This window comes from Haematobia irritans, chromosome 1, assembly GCF_050003625.1.
Source record: "Haematobia irritans isolate KBUSLIRL chromosome 1, ASM5000362v1, whole genome shotgun sequence".
NCBI lineage: Eukaryota > Metazoa > Arthropoda > Insecta > Diptera > Muscidae > Haematobia > Haematobia irritans.
The window spans coordinates 129,352,665-129,376,333 of NC_134397.1; the positions used below are offsets into that span (position 1 = coordinate 129,352,665).

The 23,669-nt window shown below is 33.4% G+C and overlaps 1 protein-coding gene across 2 annotated transcripts in view; it reads right to left on the reverse strand.

The window, feature by feature from the left end:
- trv (trivet) overlaps positions 1-23,669 on the reverse strand; it is a 403,899-nt gene that overhangs the window by 119,724 nt on the left and 260,506 nt on the right. For both annotated transcript variants that reach the window (XM_075291611.1, XM_075291612.1), the window contains exon 3: positions 15,557-15,644. In XM_075291611.1, coding sequence (XP_075147726.1) covers positions 15,557-15,644 — 88 coding nt within the window. The remainder of the gene's footprint in view (positions 1-15,556; positions 15,645-23,669) is intronic.

Here is a 23,669-nt window from a genome sequence, read left to right on the forward strand (position 1 = left end):
ACAGTTTTTCGTAGAAGTTTCTACGCTATCCATGGTGGAGGGTACATACGATTCGGCCTGTCCGAACTTACGGCCATATATACTTGTTTTTATTAAAGTTTAAAGTTCTCAAGCTTTTTATAAATCCAGAATCTTATATATTCTCTATATGAATAAACTTGTTATTTAACTTCACACCCAGAAAAAAGTGACCCCTTCTTTAAGTTAAAATGAACTCATTGTGAAGAAAGTTGAACTTCGTATAGCGCCAAAGACATTTTTATTTGTTTGAACGATGTGATTTTCGTAGAAATTAGGTATAAGGCATTCCATATATTAGTTAACATTTTCCTATATTTATGTACCACTATACTACAGAATGAAAAAATTTAACTGATTTGAATTCATATATGGAATGATTTTATTGAAATTTTTTCATTCATTTGGACAAATCTTACATATTTGTGGTAAAACTTTTACTTCATAATTAGAACTGCTTACCTTCGTTTTTAAATACAATTTTATTTATTTATATAAGCAATTTTATTTTAAATAAAAGACATGTTTTATTAATATATTGAATATATTTATTAGTAATCAACAGCATCGACTGTCCTTGAAATATTAGTTTATTATTGCACTATTTCCAATTTCCATGTGATATTATCAACTGTAAAACGCACTTTTTCTTCTTCTTCTTGTACTCTTCACTTTTAATAAGTTAACGATTTTGTCCTCCTTTTGCAATTTCAATACCTACAAATATAAAAAATCATAAACCATTTTTGTTACAAAAGGTTAGCGTCACTGAATATTACCTGATAATTGAAGATTCCAAAATGAAGACAAATGAAAGGGTTGTTATTCTGCTGGTGTTTTCTTTCTTTATACACCACCACGAACATTGATAGATTTATTTTCAAAAAACGGAAATATTTCTCACTAATTTAAAATAACAAATATTTTATATATTTTAGTTGTTATTTATTATATTATTTTACCATATTATTTTTTAACAATCTCTCCGTATACCACAACAACGCTATTCCAACTAAAAAACAACCCACGCGCAAACATATCGATTACACCCACGCGCAAACGCATTGATTACGATGACAGGTATCGATTACAGGTAGACAATAGAAATATAGGAAAATTTCCTATATTCTAACAAGTGTGTTTCCTTAAGTTTTGAAAGGATTGCATACCTCTTAGTACGAATGAACTAAAATATTTTTCTATGCCAAGTGTTGTTCGTATGTATGAAAAACTTTCTATTACAAAGGAAGTCGCAATTATCATTTTATAAGAAATTTTACTAATTTTGAGGAAACTTGGTTTCAGTTCGGATTTTGTTTATTTTTACGAATGCTTTGTTATCGGTGAATAAAATTTTCTTTTTCAGTAGTAAATTCTTATACCCACACCCAGAGAAATGATTGGTTGGAATTCGAGTACGACAACAAATAGATAGTGGAGACCTACAATTTTTAGTTGTTTGGAATAAATTTTAGTTACTTCCCTTGTTTAATGGTTTCTATAACCAATATAATAGCTGTGTGACTAAAAGTTCGTACACCCGACCAAATATTGGTCGTTATTTATATATTGAAGTAAGCAACCATTTCAATATATTCCATATTGTTGCGATAACTAATTTGTTTTGCCAATGTCACCAAACCCAACAGAAAGTCTGTCTGGCCAATAAGTTGGTTGTGTTAACAGATTTGATAGTTATAAAGGGAACTTGTTGCTATGGACTACATATGTGTTATGACAACAAATAATCTTTTGCTTCATTAATTACAAAAAATTTTAAAAATCAAGTTAGATTTTTTTCAAGGTAAGTAAGATAAACATCAAATTACAACTCACTCTTCAACATTTCTCTTAATTTCCATAAAATATGTAGAGATATCTTAGCAAATGTGACCATTACCGAGGTTGGGAAAGGTATATATAGGGTTTGTCTGCCTCATCATCGGTCTCAAAATCTCAACATTCCCCTGCTGCCGATATATAAGAAAAATTTCATGAGCCTGATTGAATCCCAAGTCACACTGAAAATTGATTGTGAGTGGTCGAACTAACAAAGTTAATGTATGGGCGTGAGTATTGGCGGAAGTTGGGAAGATCCATGTTATTCATTTGCTAGGGGACGCTTCCAATGATGATAATATGCTACTAAAGGGTGATTTGTTAAGAGCTTGATAACTTTTTTTTAAAAAAAAACGCATAAAATTTGCAAAATCTCATCGGTTCTTTATTTGAAACGTTAGATTGGTCCATGACATTTACTTTTTGAAGATAATTTCATTTAAATGTTGACCGTGGCTGCGTCTTAGGTGGTCCATTCGGAAAGTCCAATTTTGGGCAACTTTTTCGAGCATTTCGGCCGGAATAGCCCGAATTTCTTCGGAAATGTTGTCTTCCAAAGCTGGAATAGTTGCTGGCTTATTTCTGTAGACTTTAGACTTGACGTAGCCCCACAAAAAATAGTCTAAAGGCGTCAAATCGCATGATCTTGGTAGCCAACTTACCGGTCCATTTCTTGAGATGAATTGTTCTCCGAAGTTTTCCCTCAAAATGGCCATAGAATCGCGAGCTGTGTGGCATGTAGCGCCATCTTGTTGAAACCACATGTCAACCAAGTTCAGTTCTTCCATTTTTGGCAACAAAAAGTTTGTTAGCATCGAACGATAGCGATCGCCATTCACCGTAACGTTGCGTCCAACAGCATCTTTGAAAAAATACGGTCCAATGATTCCACCAGCGTACAAACCACACCAAACAGTGCATTTTTCGGGATGCATGGGCAGTTCTTGAACGGCTTCTGGTTGCTCTTCACTCCAAATGCGGCAATTTTGCTTATTTACGTAGCCATTCAACCAGAAATGAGCCTCATCGCTGAACAAAATTTGTCGATAAAAAAGCGGATTTTCTGCCAACTTTTCTAGGGCCCATTCAATTCAAAATTCAATGATTTGCAAGCGTTGCTCGTTAGTAAGTCTATTCATGATGAAATGTCAAAGCATACTGAGCATCTTTCTCTTTGACACCATGTCTGAAATCCCACGTGATCTGTCAAATACTAATGCATGAAAATCCTAACCTCAAAAGAATCACCCTTTACAACAACAACTGGAAATATTTGATTGTGCTTTTGAAGATTTTGCAAATCTCCACCTTAGCTATTTCATGGGGTTATCCTTTTTGGTCAATAACTACAATATACATTAATATATGTTATAATAAAATAAAAACTAAAATGAATTCAACGGATTTTTTAATTCGCAAGCATTGGTTATCGGGCAAATAGTTAGTTGCTTTAACAAACGAATTCAATTTTATTGGTTGTGATTGCCAATTAGACTGTTAATGTGCTCAAAATGTAGTTCTTCAAACTATTTTATATACTGTTGTGTCAGACAACAATTGGTTGCTTCAACAAATTTTGTTGGTTATATTCTGATAGTAGATGGGACCAAATAATTTGGTTGGCAAAAAAATTGGTTGGCACAACAAATTTGTTTTCTGTGTGCAGCGAAGAAAACTGTATGAGTAAAATTCCATGCCTTATTCTAGTTAATGAACTATTCCTAACTGCTTACAGTTTAGGATTTTTTTACTGAAACAAGTAAATTTTATTATTTCTCACAAAAATTTACCTTAATGGTAATAAAATGGATAAACCATATTGATGAACATTTTTTCCTTTAGTTTCGAAGGCAGTTTTTTCTGGGTGCAAGAACCGTACCATTTGAACCCATCTATTTGATAGTTTATTAGATGATCGGTTAAATGTGACGTCCATATAGTGGAAAATTGATTTTCGACTAATCCACTTATTTCAGAGAAAAATCGAAGTCGACATTTCGGTCTTGATAACATGCGGTATATTCTGATTGGATTGGAATCGCATCCTGAATTGATGTGGTACTTGGTACCGATGGTTTTTCGTTTATTTCGCAGTTCATAAGATAAAGGAAAACAGATTTTTTTACATCCCTTTTAAATATAACACCAAAATGGTTAGCCCAAATTATTAATCTTATTCTTCAAATCCCCTCTATGAACATGTAGTACCCAAAAAATTACCAAAATATCACCCATATTTGCTATCTTTAGTACAGGCGATAGTAATCGATATTGTCACAATTTTGAAATTTATTTATATGCTTTGCAAAATAAAAACTTTTTATTAACATCGGACTGAAACTCACGTCTTATTTTTTAATTGGATTTAATTAAAATACACATAAACCATTTCGATTTCCCCAAACTTAAAGGACAATCGCAATAACACTCTCCTTATATGAGAATCCATAAAATCATACAAATATCAATGTATTAGGAAATGTTTAGAGTTACCTATCGTTTTGATATCCAAACCATATAAATTGCAAAAGTAATTAAATACATTTTTCAATGTTCAATACCCTTTTTCGATTTTATTTCCTTAAAACCCGTTATGCATAAATTGATTTCTCAATAACAACCCACAAAAAAGGGAAACACTTTAGCATCTCCCTCGCACACATATACACACCCACACACACACTCAAACCTACTACATATAAAATTATAATAGAATTGGTTATCTGATATACGCCAACATGGAGAACGTTTATTTCCGGGTTTTGGAGAGGGTGAAAGAGAAAAAACTCTGATTAATATTTCTAGGTGATACAATCTGGTATAACTGACACGGCCAGAATATCATTTCGTTCGAGATGGTAGTTATGTGCGATTTGCTTCTTCGAGTTTATGGCGAATGGAGAAAACAAAAAAAGAAAACTTGTTACCATTTTACATGTGAATAGATTTTCCTAATCAACGAAAATATTCAAATGAAATGTTATGATTTTCTAGGAATGTGTTTTCCAAAATTGTTAAGATATACATTTGGAGGGTATGATTTTTATTTATAAAAACTCCAGTAAGTCTAGGGAAGTAAGAAGGAGTGATATTGTGGGGCCTTGTTTTAAGGAAATTGACTAGCAGGACTGTTGAGAGGTCTGCTCGCGAGACAATACGAATTTAGATCTGGAAAATCGACACTATCAATCAGTACCAAGAATGACAACTCTGAGAATCGCTTCAGCATACAGCACAGTATCAATTCAAGTTAGTAATAGCAGGAACGATCCCAATAGACCTCCATGCAATTGAGCGGCAAAAGGGTTCTGAGGCCAAACAATAAGGTGCGACACACTTGATAGCGGACTTTCAACAAGAGACCAGAGATAAATGACAGGAACGAGACAAAGGGCAGAAGGACACACCGACTTACCACTGACATAGAATTATGATGAAAGAGAAGATATGGGGAAGTTAAGTATTACATAACTCAAAGGTTTTCTGGTCACGCAGTGAAAAAAATATTGTCGTGAGGTCAAAGATTTCATGTCTTTAAAATACGAATACAAATTTTGCTTAGCATAGAAGACGCATTTCTCTAAAATAAAGTTATTTTCCTTGTCCAAAAGTCGATAAACTTTTCATTGAAGTCGTATTGTCCTTATAATTAAGTGATTTGACTTAAAAATGGGTATCTTAACATGAAAGAAAAAATTTATTGGCTAAGGTCAACTTGACTTTAATAATTCAGAAAAATTCTTTAAATTTAATGAAATTGTCTTTAAATTTGTTGTCTTTTTGCATCTTGACTACAAAGCAAAAAATCGTTCAAATATAGGACATGTTTTTCAAAACTTTATTTTAAAGAAATTTTTTACTTCAAACATAGCATAATTTCTACTGGAAGTCGAGTCCTAATTTGGAAAATAAAGTTGCCGTTAACTCGTTTTTAAAGGACTTTAATAGCATATGAAGAAAAAAAGCTGAGAAAGAAAATTAAAATTTGCTTCCTAGAAGCAAGTACACAAAACCTAAATTTGAAAGAGAATTGTGTCTGAAAGGTATCCTTACTTGTATTCTCCGCTTCTTTGGCTCGGAATCAATACCAAATTTTTTAAAGTAAGGACAAAATCTTTGGAACCGAGTATGCTTTTTTCTCAGTGCGGATACTTTCGAAGGTAACTTCATCGTATGGGGAAATTCAGGTCAGAAAACTGTAATTACGAAGAAGAAGAATAAGAAGCGGTCTCGGAAGATGCCAAGCATAACGGAGGATAGCACTTGGAGATGAAATTGGACATATCTCTCCAATTATAATCCAAAAGATGGTACAAAGTAAGAGGAATTGGGAGGTTACAAGGAATTTTATAGAACACGTTCTCCGCAAGAAAAAGTTTGACATGGACACGACGACATGGGTAACGTAAGCTTTAGTCTAGATACGGACTGTCACGGACCACGTGGGGACCACCTCGAAGTAATGCAAAAGAGGTTCCGATGTGATACCCCGACGGAAGAGGGACACGGTGTTCACAGTTGGTAGAATTCTACCAAAAATGTTAGATTTTTTCTGTTTGGAAAATTGATAGAATTCTTGATGTTTTGGAAGATTTTGCAAAATATTCCTCTCCAACTAAGGGGTACTTCAATTTTCTATAGAAATAAAATTTTCACAAAATCTTTTATTGAAATAAAATTTTCACAAAATCTTTTATAGAAATAAAATTTTTATAAAAAAAATCAAAAATTATTTTTTTTTAGATCGAAATAAAATTTAGATTTTATATAGAATTTATATAGAAAATTTTATATAGAAATAACATTTCGACAAAATTTTATATAGAAATAAAATGTTGACGAAGTTTCTATAGAAATAAATTTTTGACAAACTTTTCTATATAAATAAAATGTTGACAAAATTTACTATTGAAATAAAATGTTGACAAAATTTTCTATAGAAATATAATTTTGACGAAACTTTCTATAGAAATAAAATTTTGTGAAAATTTTCTACAGAAATACAATTTTGACAAAATTTTCTATAGAAATAAAATTTGTTGTTGTTTTTTATTTCAGCTTAAAACCATACATTGACTAAACCACAAGTGTAGCTTAACCAACAGAGGAAAAGAATGTTTGTCAAATTTATTTGGGCAAAGCCCTATAGACTGCAAGATGGTTGGATGGACGCACGTTTCGGAATTACCACATTCCTCATCAGCATCCTCTACTTGCAGCAAAACTATCAACCAATTATCAGAATAAATTCAGTCAGTTCATTAAACCCAACAATGAACCACACTTGCCCCTTCCGAAAAAAGGTTTTGTATGATAATCGGCTTATGCCGAAATAAATTCGAAGCAAACATATCTCTTTTCCTATGCCACTGTCAAATCATCGATTTGAGTGCAGTTGGCTGGGTTTATTTTGAGCGTGCTTCCTCTTCTTTTTCCATTCGTTTTGTTTTGTTATTGTTGGTTTAGTTCTTTAAGCATTGTTGTTGTTTTTTTATTTCAGCTTAAAACCATACATTGACTAAACTACAAGTGTAGCTTAACCAACAGAGGAAAAATTTTGACAAAATTTTCTATAGAAATAAAATTTTTACAAAATTTTCTATAGAAAAAAAATTTAACAAAATTTTCTATAGAAATAAAATTTTGACAAAACTTTCTATAGAAATAAAATTTTGACAAAATTTTCTATAGAAATAAAATTTTGACAACATTTTCTATCGAAATAAAAATTTTGACAAAACTTTCTAAAGAAATAAAATTTTGAAAAATTTTTCTTTTTTGGTAGATTTTTGTTGGCACGAGTGGCAAGAGTGAAGAGAGATCGTTGATTGTGATGGAGTCCAGCACACGGGTGGACACACTGTCATGTTCAAAAGCATTTACCTACACGGACGAAAAAGACTGTTTTTCGTATGTTTGGGTGTAAAAATTATATGTTTGGGTGTAAAAATTATATGTTTTTAACACAATATTTTTAAGTGCGAGCAAATAATGTTCATAAACTAGTATAACATGTTTGTGGCATAAATGTTAATGTGTTAGAACATATTATGTTTGGGACATAAAATATTTGTAAATGTAATATGCTTAGATGCAAATATTATATTAATTTAGAAAGAGAGACCTAGGCAGTATGCTGCAAGTAAAATAATGCAAGTAAACAATTGGCGCCTTAAAAATATATCCACACAAAGAACATGTCATTAAAACTTTTTCCTACCAGTGTATGCCCTAAGGTGAAACATAATATGTTTGAACAATACAAACAATATTTTGTTTGGGCCAATCCTGAAAATATATATGCTTGAAGCAAAATATTTTTGGGGTATATGTTACAGGAGTGCTTTTTTGTGATTGAAATAAAAATTAAATTGATATAATATATCGTGCACTTTTTCCACTAAAATCAATTGCTCAAAGGCCTTTTGATAAGTGGCCCAATCGCGAGGCATTTGCCTATTACTAATTCCAATTTTATATATATGTCTATATAGAACATAGGCTAAAACACAACGATATGTATGTATTTTCGTATGCATATCCATATATCCGAGGATGAATAGGAGGATATAACGCCGTTTTTTTTTTCATTCCATGACATCTTTTTCGCCTTGTTCGTCATCGCCTACATGATTTTGTTGCTAGCGGTTGTGTGGCGGTGTTAACGAAGGTGTTGATTATGATAATGCTGGCAACGGATTGTCTGTCCGTCCGTCTGTCTACACGGATGGCGTCTCTATTCACGCTTTATTTATTTTCATCATTTGAATTAAACACATGGAAGATTTTCGCTGGATATGGTTTTCGCCTCTTTCACTTATATGTGAACGTGTTTGATCCTTTTAAATCCATGTTTATACATTCGCATTAATGTGAGGAGGGTATGTGAGAGTTTGTTTTCGAATAGAGGACTGCCACAAATTAAAGGTTGCTGCATAGGAAGTTCAGATTCAATTTCCTTCGAATTCATAGTGTTATGTTGATAGAGGTTTTATGAATGTTGTCGTTGCTTAGGAGAGGGGAAGGAATACCAAAAAATGTATTCCTTCCACCCTTTCACAAGTTAGTGGTAATGCATGAATGAATGTTGTTTGTTACAATTTGACACCCAGAGTTTTGCGGTTCAAGGACGGATAATAATCTAACATATGAGGAAATATTTCTTAATTGTTTTCGTTAAATCTGACAAGAGTATCGATTTTATCAAATACATAGAGTCATGGAATATAGAGCGTAACAGGAAACTTGGGTAAAATCATTTACCCGTTTTCTGTAGATGTAGAAAACTAATTAATATTTGAATATTCACGGAGTTTTGTGTATGAAATGGAATAATATTATTAAAATAATCGATTAATGAATAAGTTGAGGAATCAAAAATAAATATTCCTACGTTATTGAATGATTTAGGAAGATTTTCCTCGCTATCGCATTGGGGATAGTTTAACAAGAAAGTAGCAGCAAAAAAAATATTTATGTATCTCATGAGCATTGAGTACAACATGTAGATTAGTCGATTGTTAAGAAATATCTAAAATCGTTTAGCAGAATTTGAGAATTACAAAACTCGGCATTTACTTTTCATTTGTTAGGGTCAATACTGAAAAAAATATTGTCTTGTGCACAAAGAATTCTTGCCTTTGCGAGTTTTGCTGATACAAACGTTTTCTTCTTTCTATTGAATTGTGGTTAATTTGACAATAAATCTTCAGTACCTAGCAAAAAAGCGTCGCCAAAAAAAGTTGTAAAAAATTCCTTTTTGGATACGAATGTGGCGAAAAACTGGCTCAGAAGCGATGAGTTTAACATTAGCTATCATAGGATGGATGTCCACTATTTCAACAGCCGTTGCACTGAATTGGCATCACTTTTTAAAGTTTGATCTGAATTCAGTGTTGTGGATGTGAATTGAAAAATGTTGTGATATTTTGCCAAAAAAAAAATTTCCATAATTTTTTATGATTTTGTAATACATTCTAACGCTTGTCTGAAACATTTGTCTCCAAATATTTTTAAAAATGCACATTTTTCTAGAATGACTTTAGAATTTTTTCGACAAAACTTAAATAATTTGTACCTTTTTATTAATTCTTAATTTGTTTTTATCCCATTTGAAACAAACAAAAAATTAAAATTACTCATTAAAAATATGAAAAAAACGAGTTATAAAACAATATAATTAAAAGAACTTCCGGTGTAGTTGAAGGAAGGAACATCTTTGGGAGGACAGTTTTGGAAGTACTTTTAAAGTGGTGAACAACTTCCAAATTTTTTTGCTGTGTATAACATTGTTTATGAAATCTTTATCTATATCGAAAGTAATGTTCATATAGTTTTATTTACGACGAATTTTTCATGCAAATATTTGCCACTTTGTCTAAGTTTGGCAATTATATCAATGCGCCAATTGAAGCCAACTTGCCTGTATATGCATGAGCTTTATATAGCTGTACAAAAACAATCTAAAAGGGTTAAATCACACTATCTAGGCGGCCAATTGATGGAACCCGGATGCGAAATAAAATGTTCACCGAACTCGCCTCTCAATAGCTCCATTTTACGCGTGTTGTGTGGCATGTGGCACTGTCTTGTCGACACAGCATGTCAAACTCTTGCATTCTGGAAAAAAAAGTTTGTTATCATCTCACGGCTCACCATTTTCAGTTACCGCACCACACTGTGCTACATTGGTAGGTTGCGGAAAGTTTGACCGTTTGAACAAAACACGAAACGTGCGTCACCTTTTTATATCAGTGTTGCAAAAAAATAATAGCTAAATAATCACCCTTTATATGAGAATTATCTCTTAAATACTTTATTCGGAGAAATACAACTGAAGCCTCTAATCGCTATACGGGGGCAGTTCGGAAACTTCTTAGCCTAGCACAAAAAGCGCGGTATAAACAGAAAAATGTTAAGTGTTTTGGAAACTTCCATCTCTGTTATGAACACATGTTAAATTTTGTTTCGATCTGGCAACTCCTTCATATAGAAACAGGTGTTCAAAAAAGACGCATCCGCAATTTTTAACAATGGAAAAATTAGAAATGCGTGCTGTTATTAAATATTTAAACAAAAAAGGTTTATCGTGACAAGAAATTCATAATGATATGGCGAATGTGTTAGGTGAAAGTGCTTCTTCATATGCAACAGTAAAAAATTGAGTTGCTTAATTTAATCGTGGTCGTACAAGCATTGAAGATGAACCACGTAGTGGACGTCCAAAAACAGCAACAACAAAAGAAATTGTATCCAAAGTGCATGATATGGTATTAAATGATCGACGAATAAAAGTGCGTGAAATTGGTAATAGCATGGGCATTTCAAATGATCGAGTCCATTTAATTTTGTATGTAGAACTACAGATGAAAAAGTTTTCTGCAAGATGGGTGCCGCATTTGTTAACAGTCGATCAAAAACGCATAAGAATGAACATTTCTCAAGCTTGTTTGGATCGTTTTAAGCGAAATAAAATGGATTTTAAGCGTCGTTTCATAACTGTTGATGAGACATGGATCCACCACTATACTCCAGAGACAAAAGAACAATCCAAACAATGGACTGAAGCTGGAGGAAATGCCCCAAAGAAGACAAAAACAATTCAATCGGCTGGTAAGGTTATGGCAACTGTTTTTTGGGACTTCAAAGGTAGTTTATTGATTGACTATCTGCAAAAGGGTAAAACAATAAATTCAGAGTACTATTGCAACCTTTTGGATCAATTAAATGTACAAATTTGAGAAAAAAGTCCTGGCTTGCAACACAAAAAAAAAATATTTTTTCATCAAGACAACGCATCAGCGCACATGAGTGTTTTAACAATGGCTAAAATCAACGAATTAAAGTACGAGTTGCTTGACCACCCACCTTATTCTCCTGATTTAGCTCCCAGTGACTTTTACTTGTTCCCAAATCTAAAAAAAATCCCTGCTGGCAAGCGTTTTACCTCAAATGAAGATGCAATTAAAAATGTGGAAGTTCTTCTAAAGGCACAACTTTAAAAGCACTTCCAGAAATGTTCTCCCAAAGAAGTTCTTTATTTTAACTGCACAGGAAGTTCATTTGAGTCAATTTTTTAAAACTCGTTTTTTTCATATTTTTAATAGGAAACTTACATTTTTATACCCTCCACCATAGGATGGGGGTATATTAACTTTGTCATTCCGTTTGTAACACATCGAAATATTGCTCTAAGACCCCATAAAGTATATATATTCTAGGTCGTGGTGAAATTCTGAGTCGATCTAAGCATGTCCGTCCGTCCGTCCGTCTGTCCGTCTGTCCGGCTGTCCGTCCGTCTGTGGAAATCACGCTAACTTCCGAACGAAACAAGCTATCGACTTGAAACTTGGCACAAGTAGTTGTTATTGATGTAGGTCGGATGGTATTGAAAATGGGCCATATCGGACCACGTTTACGTATAGCCCCCATATAAACCGATCCCCAAATTTGGCTTGGGGAGCCTCCCGGAGCAGCAAAATTCATCCGATCCGGTTGAAATTTGGTACGTGGTCTTAGTATACGGTCTCTAACAACCACGCAAAAATTGGTCCATATCGGTCCATAATTATATATAGCCCCCATATAAACCGATCCCCAGATTTGACCTCCGGAGCCTCTTGGAGGGGCAAAATTCATCCGATCCGATTGAAATTTGGTACCTGATGTTAGTATATGGTCTCTAACAACCATGCGAAAATTGGTCCATATCGGTCCATAATTATATATAGCCCCCATATAAACCGATCCCCAGATTTGACCTCCGGAGACTTTTGGAGGGGCAAAATTCATCGGATCCGGTTGAAATTTGGTACCTGATGTTAGTATACGGCCTCTAACAACCATGCAAAAATTGGTCCATATCGGTCCATAATTATATATAGCTCCCATATAAACCGATCCCCAGATTTGACCACCGGAGCCTCTTGGAGGAGCAAAATTCTTCCGATCCGGTTGAAATTTAGTACGTGGTCTTAGTATACGGTTTTTAACAACCATGCAAAAATTGGTCCATATCGGTCCATAATTATATATAGCCCCCATATAAACCGATCCCCAGATTTGACCTCCGGAGCCTCTTGGTGGGGCAAAATTCATCCGATCCGGTTGAAATTTGGTACCTGATGTTAGTATACGGCTTCTAACAACCATGCAAAAATTGGTCCATATCGGTTCATAATTATATATAGCTCCCATATAAACCGATCCCCAGATTTGAACTCCGGAGCCTCTTGGAGGAGCAAAATTCATCCGATCCAATTGAAATTTAGTACGTGGTGTTAGTATATAGTCTCTAACAACCATGCAAAAATTGGTCCATATCGGTTCATAATTATATATAGCTCCCATATAAACCGATCCCCAGATTTGACCTCAGGAGCCTCTTGGAGGAGCGAAATTCATCCGATCCAGTTGAAATTTGGTACATGGTGTTAGTATATGGTATCTAACAACCATGCAAAAATTGGTCCATATCGGTCCATAATTATATATAGCAAAAGTCATCCGATGCGGTTGAAATTTGGTACATTTTGTCAATATATGGCCTCTAACAGCCATGTAAAAATTGGTCCATATCGGTCTTTAGTTATATATAGCCGATGACTTATTACACAAAAATTGGTCCATATCGCCAAAAATAATCTACCAAAACTTTATTTCCATAGAAAATTTTGTCAAATTTTATTACTATAGAAAGTTTTGTCAAAATTTCATTTCTATAGAAAGTTTTGTCAAAAGTTTATTTCTATACAAATGTTTGTCAAAATTTTATTTCCATAGAAAATTTTGTCAAAATTTTATTTCTATAGAAAATTTTGTAATCTACCAAAACTTTATTTCCATAGAAAATTTTGTCAAATTTTATTACTATAGAAAGTTTTATTAAAATTTCATTTCTATAGAATGTTTTGTCAAAAGTTTATTTCTATAGAAATGTTTGTCAAAAATTTATTTCTGTAGAAAATTTTGTAAAAAATTTATTTCTGTAGAAAATTTTGTCAACATTTTATTTCTATACAAAATTTTGTCAAAATTTCATTTCTATACAAAATTTTGTCAACATTTTATTTCTATAGAAATTTTTGTCAAAATTGTATTGCTATAGAAAATTTTGTCAACATTTTACTTCCATAGAATATTTTGTCAACATTTTATTTCTATAGAAAATTTTGTCAAGTTTTTATTTCTATAGAAAATTTTGTCAAAATTTTATTTCTATAGAAAATTTTGTCAAGGTTTCATTTCTATAGAAAATTTTGTCAAAATTTTATTTCTATAGAAAATTTTGTCAAACTAGATTATCGCCTTTATTTAATCGCTTTTTTTTTTGTTTAATATATACCCCGTATGGGCTAACTTACAATTTATAGGACAGTGTTAAAAAGTTTTACGATACCTTGCCATCGGCAAGTGTTATCGCAACCCAAGTAATTCGATTGTGGATGACAGCCTTTAGTAGAAGTTCCTACGCAATCCATGGTGGAGGGTACATAAGATTCGGCCTGGCCGAACTTACGGCCGTATATACTTGTTTATTTTAAATTGGTTAAAAACAGACCAAGAATTTATAAAATGATACAAATTACTTAAATTTTTATTATCGCAAAATTTCTTAATTCACATCCAAAACACTAAATTCGCATAATACCTTAAGAAGTGATACAAATTCAGTGCCCTATGACAAGCCCATGTTAAATTCATCGCTTCTGCGCCAATTTTGCACCACTGCAGGATCCAAAAAGAGCATTTTCACTACTTTTTGGCGACGCTTTTTTTACTGGGTACAGTTGTAAATCAAGACATTGAGGAAAACCATTTTAATCAAGGGATAGAATTGCTAGAAAAGCGTTGGACTAAGTGTATTGAAGTTTCAGAAGATTATATTGAAAAATAAAAATATTTTTGAAAAACTAACTATTATCTTTCATTGATAGGCTAAGAAGTTTCCGAACCGCCCTCGTATAAAGAAAACTTTATATTGTCGGCTCATACCAACAATATGCCTCATTTATTACGGATCCAAGTGTCATTTGTCACGCGAACGAATTGAGAGAATTGGAAGAAAATTTTTCCTAATCCTGTGCCATCTTACGAAAGTAGGTGTTTGCTGTTTTCTTTAAAAACTTTGCAATCTAGAAAAAATCTCGATTCTTTAATGGTTTTTTGTTTAAAATCATTAATTCTGCAATTGAGTGTCATGAATTAGTTGCATTAATTCCTTTTAATGTGCCTTACCATTTGACAGTATTATCCATTCCGTGTTGCTAGTCATTTGCATGTAATCAATTCTTAACTAAAACTTTAAATATTTATAACTCACTTAGTAGTGATAACTGATTATACTTCTAATTGTTTAATTTTTAAGAAATATTTTAACAAACCAGTTAATTTATAAGAATTATGGAGCCATGGTTTATGATGCTTATTAATGTAATAGGTACTGCTTAGCTTACACTATTTACTATTATCTGTATAATCCAGTCTAAATGTATAGCCTATTGTATAAAACTAACCTGATTTATTAATCTTCAAAATAGTAAATTATCTTTATTTTTCAGCATATTAATATTTTCCATCATATTTAATCCTTTAAGATCATTTCAATTAATATTAATTTAATATACAATTTCCGGTAGTCTAGTAGAAATAAAAAAATTCAACTATACTCTAACTCATTAATTATTAAATCAATACTTACGAGATTTCACCAAATGGCGTAAATGCCTCACGCAGCTGTTGAGTTTCGATTTCTGAACTTAGATCTCCAACAAAAATATGAAATTGTTCTGCAAAGAAAGACAAAGAGAAGAATCAAAACAATGTAGCAATCGTATTAAATATAAATGTACAAAATAAGCTTAGCAATACAATATACTCATATGCTTTTTTTTTCTTTCTATTTCTCATTAAGAGAACTTTGATAATACGCTATGCCTTCATCCTAAAGCCCCCTTAAGTTTGCTTAAAGACCATAAATTCACAATGAGATGTGGTAAAAACAAATAATAGACAAAATAGTGTTACGGTATAAAGATGAAAATATTAATAAGTCTTATGCTTGTAGCCTTACCAGGAAAATAGGATTCACCAATGAATATCCTTTTTGTAAATGAAAACATCAAATCAAATGCAATACACATTCCCAAACTAATGTAGAATCATGGATGAGAATGGAACATTAGAATGGGTACAAGATCTACGATATATTTGAAAGATTTGTGCCAAGTGCATGGTACTTCCAACTTCTTAGAAGGTTTCTTCTGGAGCATTCCCTGAACCAAAATTTACAAGAAAAAATCCACAATAATCATGGATACTAATCGAAATCTATTGTTACCGCTTAGAGAGTGAAAATGATCGGATTACGACACGAAATGAGTTTTTATTACAGTTGGTAGCTTGGAAACTGTAGCCGTGTCAAAAATGGAAAAGTGATCAAAAAGGAAGTTCAGTTCATGTTAAATTTTTGCAGCTCCGCAAAAGTGGTACATAGGGAGACTCAAAAGGAGGTAGATTGGAAACTCATAGCAAAGAGCTCATATTACCTTCTGGATGAACTCAAAGTATGATGACATTAGCCAGGTGATCGATAAAATCGGCGACAACATTGCGATATTGACCACAAACAGGAAAAAGTTATTAGGATTACAAGGACAATATACACGCAGAGAAGGAATATGATCACCTCAAACATGTTTCAAGAGCAAAATGTTATTTTTGTATGGTGACCATGTAACATGTTTGTCACTAAAATGTTATTTTATCGTCAAATATAACCTACTTGCCGAAATCAGATACATGATTTCCGAGAATATAACATGGTTGCGAAAACCATGTTACATGGTCACCACCCAAAAATAACATTTTGCTCTTAAAACATGTTTGAGGTGATCATATTCCTCCTCTGGGTGTAGTAAGAAGAAGAAGGCGATGGCGGTGGCACAAGATGATCTAAACGACTCCTTCAAATCCCATGAGAAACGGAAAGAGAATTAGATCCCCGAAAAACAGAACTCTCATATGTCTGTAAAAAAACAAATTGGTTTCCAGTACACTGCAAATGTCAAGTACTGCCTCCAGTATAGTCTCAAATAAGTCAATGTGACCATTTTCGGCGTAACAATCTTCACGGAAGAGTATGATGAATGTCGAGGAGTGTATGGTTCATACACCAACGTAGCTTAAAACTCCTACAGGGAAGAGCTCAGTTATGCAGTGATCTAACAAAGTAGCGCACCTGTCAAAATATTTAAATACCAGAAGGAAGTCACAAAAACCTGATGATAGTGAAGAGGTACCAATAGTCTAGCTAGTAAGCCACGAATTTCAAAGAGACTTCCTTATGCTGAGACTTGCTCGGCAGGCTGTAATTAAGACACTTCTGCATTCAATCACTTCTCATAACATAGAAGAGCGAATTACTGGGCTACGTGAAATTGATTCTTTAAAGGGTTTCACACGCAATGTAATATATCACTCTGACTCGGCTATAAGACGGATGTGTGTTAACATTGAGTCCAACTTAGAATCAGGCAGCACTCATTGATAATAGAAATGGACAAAATAACACAACCCATAAAAAAATCATGAACGGCGTGGTACCCCCGCGAATGATTTAGTACCTTTCGTATATACAGTTTTGATCCGATATCAGACAACAGTTTTTAATATTTTGAGAAAGTCTTAAAATAAACTTCTAATGGTCTTTCGCAAATTTGGCAAAACAGACAATTTCATGCGGCAAGAAAATCTCAATTTTGTCAAAAACACGGTTTTCTTAAATTTCAATAATGTTTTGATCGAAAAAAGCATGCGATTCTATATTAGAGGTGTGCGCGTGAGTGAAATTTCACTCGCACGCACATTCAAGAAGTCAAATATTTATTCACGCACGCTCACGCACAATACGTGTGGTAGCCAATCCCACTCACGCACATTCACGAAATGAAAACCAGTACTCACGCACGAACTACTTTTATAGACTCACGTTCACGCACGATTCACGACAATTTACGTGACTCACGACAAATTCACGAGACTCATGACATTTTCCAACCGGGAATGAGCAAGGTAACAAAATTCATAAATAAAATATAGTTCGACAGCTAAATCAATTTCAGATAACATACGAGTAAGAATTAAATCTTGATTTTTTTTCGTGAGCGTGATTTTGCAGAAATTTTATTCATACACATTCACGAACCGATTTTATTACTCACGCACACTCACGCACAACATATTAATTTTAGTCCCATTCACGCACATTCACGAGAGTTGTTTTGGATTTTATTCACGTCTCACGTGATTCACGCGTGAATCACGCGTGTCACGACAATTTCGTGTCACGCGCACACCTCTATTCTATATTACCCTTCCACATGAACACTATCAAGATAAGAAGTTATCGATCTTGTACTAAAATAATACGAACCATTACAGTCACGGTTGAAACTTGAGAAAATCTTACCAAGAACTGCCAAAAATATTATTTTGCAAAAATTTATTTCTTCCTAATGTTTTGTCAAAATTGTTTTCTGGCTGATGATGTTATGCTTCTTTTGCAAAATCTTTCAAAATTTTATGTCAATAGCAAATTTTGTCAAAAATTTATTTCTATAGATAATTTTATTTCTATAGAAAATTTTGTCAACATTTTATTTTTATAGAAAATTTTCTCAAAAATTTATTTCTATAGAAAAATTTTGTCAACATTTTATTTTTATAGAAAATTTTCTCAAAAATTTATTTCTATAGAAAAATTTGTCAAAATTTTATTTTTATAGAAAATTTTGTCAAAATTTTATTTTTATAGAAAATTTTGTTAAAATTTTATTTCTATAGAAAATTTTGTCTAGATTTTATTTCTATAGAAAATTTTGTCAACATTTTATTCCTATTGAGCATTTTGTCAAAATTGTATTTCTATAGAAAATTTTGTCTATAGAAAATTTTGTAATTTTTTTTTCAATAGGAAATTTTTCAAAATTTTATTTTTATAGAAAATTTTGTCAAAGTTTTATTCTATAGAAAATTTATCAATTACCTTGAATTCTATCAATATACCAAACAGTAAAAAGAACTACCATTTTTGGAAGAATTCTACCAACTGTAGCAACCGTGATTACAATACTACGGTAGTCTTGGTATGCGGGTATAAAACTAACAACAGAAAATATTTAAAATTAAGGAGTTGAGAAACAAAATTTTATTTTTTTTAAATTCAGTCTAATGGAGCTCTTGACAATAATCTTCCAATGGAATTTTTGTTGAAATTTAGTGAAAAGTAATTTTTCGCTTAAAAATACCTTTTTGTACTTTCTTAAAAATTGTGTTTTCCATCCCTGTTCAAAATGATCCGTTCTCAGAACAGACGGTGTCAATCTAACAACGATAAAATGACACCAAAACAACCAGCGTTCATATCTAAAAACGTAATGGTTACGGATTAATACAAAAAAATCCTCTACCGTGACTCGAACCTGGATTGTGTACTCCATATGCGTTAAGAGTTGCCTTAGCACATTGAACCACCGCAGGAGTTGCTAAAAAAACGTCTAGCTAATACTTTAAGACTTTTCATGGCCAAAACAAAAGTCGTTCATGAAATCGTGAACACTCATGGACGAAACCGTGAATATTAGTGAATGTTTCCCTTTCATTTTGTTACAGTCCGTTCATGATTTTGGAACGAAATTGTTTCTATTAGTTTGAGTATTAAAATTAAGAACTGCAACTGTATCTAACCCAATCTAGTAAGATTGGGTTTAAAGTTTGAAACTGAATGTATTTTGAAGGTTTTTTTGTGTACATATTAAAGGATTGAACATAGCTAAAGAATGGAATACAAAGATTAAAACCTGGACCTGAAAAAGGAATTTTTGTTTCTCTTTTGGTGCTCTTCACAAAGTTGTATTTTTAATGATAGGAAAGGCTGCTATTGGAGAGGATTATCGCGAAGGGTCTATTAAGAAAAGCACCGAAGATAAGTCACAAGGTAAACAATTGGAACCGAAGGAAGGTGCGAGAATCAAAGAATCCCAAGAAGGTAATCTATAGGGGGAAGTTATTCAAACTAAAGGAGAGAAGCGGCAACCAACAGAACTTAAGGACAACGAGCAACAAGCTAACTGGATTAAATCATGCAAACTATCAATCGATTTATGATTATGATAAAATAGGAAATATACAAAGGGATTAACAAGGTCAAATGCTTAATTAAAGGGACTAAAGCGTTGTCCTTGTTTCCATGGGCAAGCAAACGCGGTTCCCAATCATTCACTTTTCTCATGCCAATTGACCATTCTCACCCTAACTCCATTCCAATTACCCAACTTATATTGCAACAACTACAATGATTCCTATTTCCTATGACTGTGGAACCATTCTAATGCATATGTAGTTATTTATATTCGTGTGTAAACATTATGTAGTATATTTTATGGATATGTATGTACATTTATATAAGTGTTTGTTAGAGTTACGGTAAAAGTATCTCTTCTCCCAGTAGTCATAAACATTTGTATGAATAGTTATATGTAGGTTTATGCGTACACACACACTTATACATAGACAATAAACAAGTATGTCATGCATGCTTTCATTTCCACAGACTCATAGCAGAGTATTCACACAAAAGGGTATCCCAATTGGTGATTGGTGCGTTACTAGAAACTTCAGAAGACCACTTAATAGGAAATTCGTAGAATTCGTTGCAGAGAAAAACTATTTCCAAAAAGTAGAAATGCTGGCCAGTAAGGTAATGAATGGTATCATAGTTTTCTCAAGAGCCTATTCAATTTATATCAAATGTCCATGGTCAATGATTGTAGAAGATGAGGAAGTATGAAGAAAAAAAAAACAGAAAAGCTGCAAGGCCGTAAATGTGAAATATGAAAATTGGCATGATTTTTTGTAGAAATAACACACGATATAAGTAGAAAATGATGCTGAAGAATTAATGGAGAAATTGATGAAAGTGTCCAGAAAATTTTAACAATTTTGATTACTTTTCATTAAAGGGGTAAAAATATTAAAATTCAATGATCTATGTGTTGAACACTGCTTTCAATTACTCAGTTCACTTAAATTCAAATTTTATATTTTCTTTTGGACTTCTGATTAGAGGTGTGCACCTGAGTAATAGTTTACTCACGCTCACGCACACTCACGACTGAAAAATCATAGTCACGCACGATATTTTTTGGTAGGACTCACGCACACTCACGAAAAGAAAATTTGTACTCACACACACTCATGCACGAAAACGTCGTAACTCACAAAGAATATCGTGACTCACGAATAATTTTATGATTAATTTATCTTACCGAAGTGCCTTAAAACATGAGCATTATTAAAATCGAGAGTGTTATTAAACTCTTAACATCCCAGGTGTCACTAAAATTGTAAATGAATTTAACTCTTAAGCGTTTTATGTTGGTGAGCAGGAATATTTTCGTGAGTGTAATTCGTTACTCACGCACACTCACGAAGATATTATTTTCGTGACTCACGCTTACGCACGACATTTTGGTTTGTTAATCACGTTCACGCACACTCACGCTGTTGTCATGAGCGTGACTCACGACTCACGCACGAATCACGAAAATTTTCGTGAGTCACGACAATTTCGTGTCACGTGCACACCTACTTCTGATATGATCACTTGTATAATTCTTAATGAAACACCAGGCACAGCCACTCTTCGTTTCTTTACAAAATAGCGGATCAGTAAAAAACAAGTATATACGGCCGTAAGTTCGGCCAGGCCGAATCTTATGTACCCTCCACCATGGATTGCGTAGAAACTTCTACGAAAGACTGTCATCCACAATCGAATTACTTGGGTTGCGGTAAAGCTTGCCAATGGCAAGGTATCTTAAAACCTCCTAACACCGTCTTATAAATTGTAAGTAAGTCCATACGTGGCATATATTAAATTATAAAAAAACCGATTAAATACGTATATAATTCAGTTTGACAAAATTTTCTATAGAAATAAAATTTTGATAAAATTTTCTATAGAAAATAAATTTGGACAAAATTTTTTATAGAAATAAAATTTTGACAAAATTTCCTATAGAAATAAAGTTTTGACAATATTTTCTATAGAAATGAAATTTTAACAACATTTTCTACAGAAATAAAATTTTAACAAAATTTTCTATAGAAATAAAATATTGACAAAATTTTCTATAGGAATAAAATTTTGACAAAATTTTCTATATATATAATAAAATTTTGTTAGATTATTTTTGGCTCGAGTGGCAACTATGATTATGAACCGATATGGACCAATTTTTGTGTGATTGGGGATCGGCTATATATAACTATAGACTGCTATGGACCAATTTTGGTATGGTTGTTAGCGGCCATATACTAACACCGGGTTCCAAATTTGAACCGGATCGGATGAATTTTGCTCCTCCAAGAGGCTCCGGTGGTCAAATCTTGAGAACGGTTTATATGGGGGCTATATTTAATTATGGCCTGATATGGACCAATTTTGTCATGATTGTTAGATACCATATTCCAAGCATCCATGCAAAAATTGGTCCACATCGGGCCATAATTATATATAGCCTCCATATAAACCGATCCGCAAGCCAAATCTGCCGATCGGTTTATATGGAGGCTATATATAATTATGGCCCGATGTGGACCAATTTTTGCATGGATGCTAGAGACCATATACCAACACCATGTACCAAATTTCAGCCGGATCGGATGAAATATGCTCCGCAAGCCAAATCTGGGGTCGGTTTATATGGAGGCTATATATAATTATGGCCCGATGTGGACCAACTTTTGCATGGATGCTAGAGACCATATACCAACATCATGTACCAAATTTCAGCCGGATCGGATGAAGTATGCTTCTCTTAGAGGCTCCGCAAGCCAAATCTGGGGATCGGTTTATATGGAGGCTATATATAATTATGGCCCGATGTGGACAAATTTTTGCATGCATGCTAGAGACCATATACCAACACCATGTACCAAATTTATATGGGGGCTATATTTAATTATGGACTGATATGGACCAATTTTGTCATGATTGTTAGATACCATATTCCAAGCATCCATGCAAAAATTGGTCCACATCGGGCCATAATTATATATAGCCTCCATATAAACCGATCCGCAAGCCAAATCTGCGGATCGGTTTATATGGAGGCTATATATAATTATGGCCCGATGTGGACCAATTTTTGCATGGTCATTAGAGACCATATACTAACACCATGTACCAAATTTTAGCCGGATCGGATGAAATATGCTCCGCAAGCCAAATCGGGGGAACGGTTTATATGGGGCCTATATATAATTATAGACCGATGTGGACCAATTTTTGCATAGTTGTTAGAGGCCATATACTAACACCATGTACCAAATTTCAGCCGGATCGGTTGAAATTTTCGTCTCTTAGAGGCTCCGCAAGCCAAATCTGGGGATCGGTTTATATGGAGACTATATATAATTATGGCCCGATGTGGACCAATTTTTGCATGGTTGTTAGAGACCATATACCAACACCATGTACCAAATTTCAGCCGGATCGACTTAGATATGCTTCTCTTAGAGGCTCCACAAGCCAAATCTGGGGGTCCGTTTATATGTGGGCTATACGTAAAAGTGGACCGATATGGCCCATTTGCAATACCATCCGACTATCCGATCAATAACAACTACTTGTGCCAAGTTTCAAGTCGATAGCTTGTTTCGTTCGGAAGTTTGCGTGATTTCAACAGATGGACGGACGGACGACTCAGAATTTCACCACGACCCAGAATATATATACTTTTTGGGGTCTT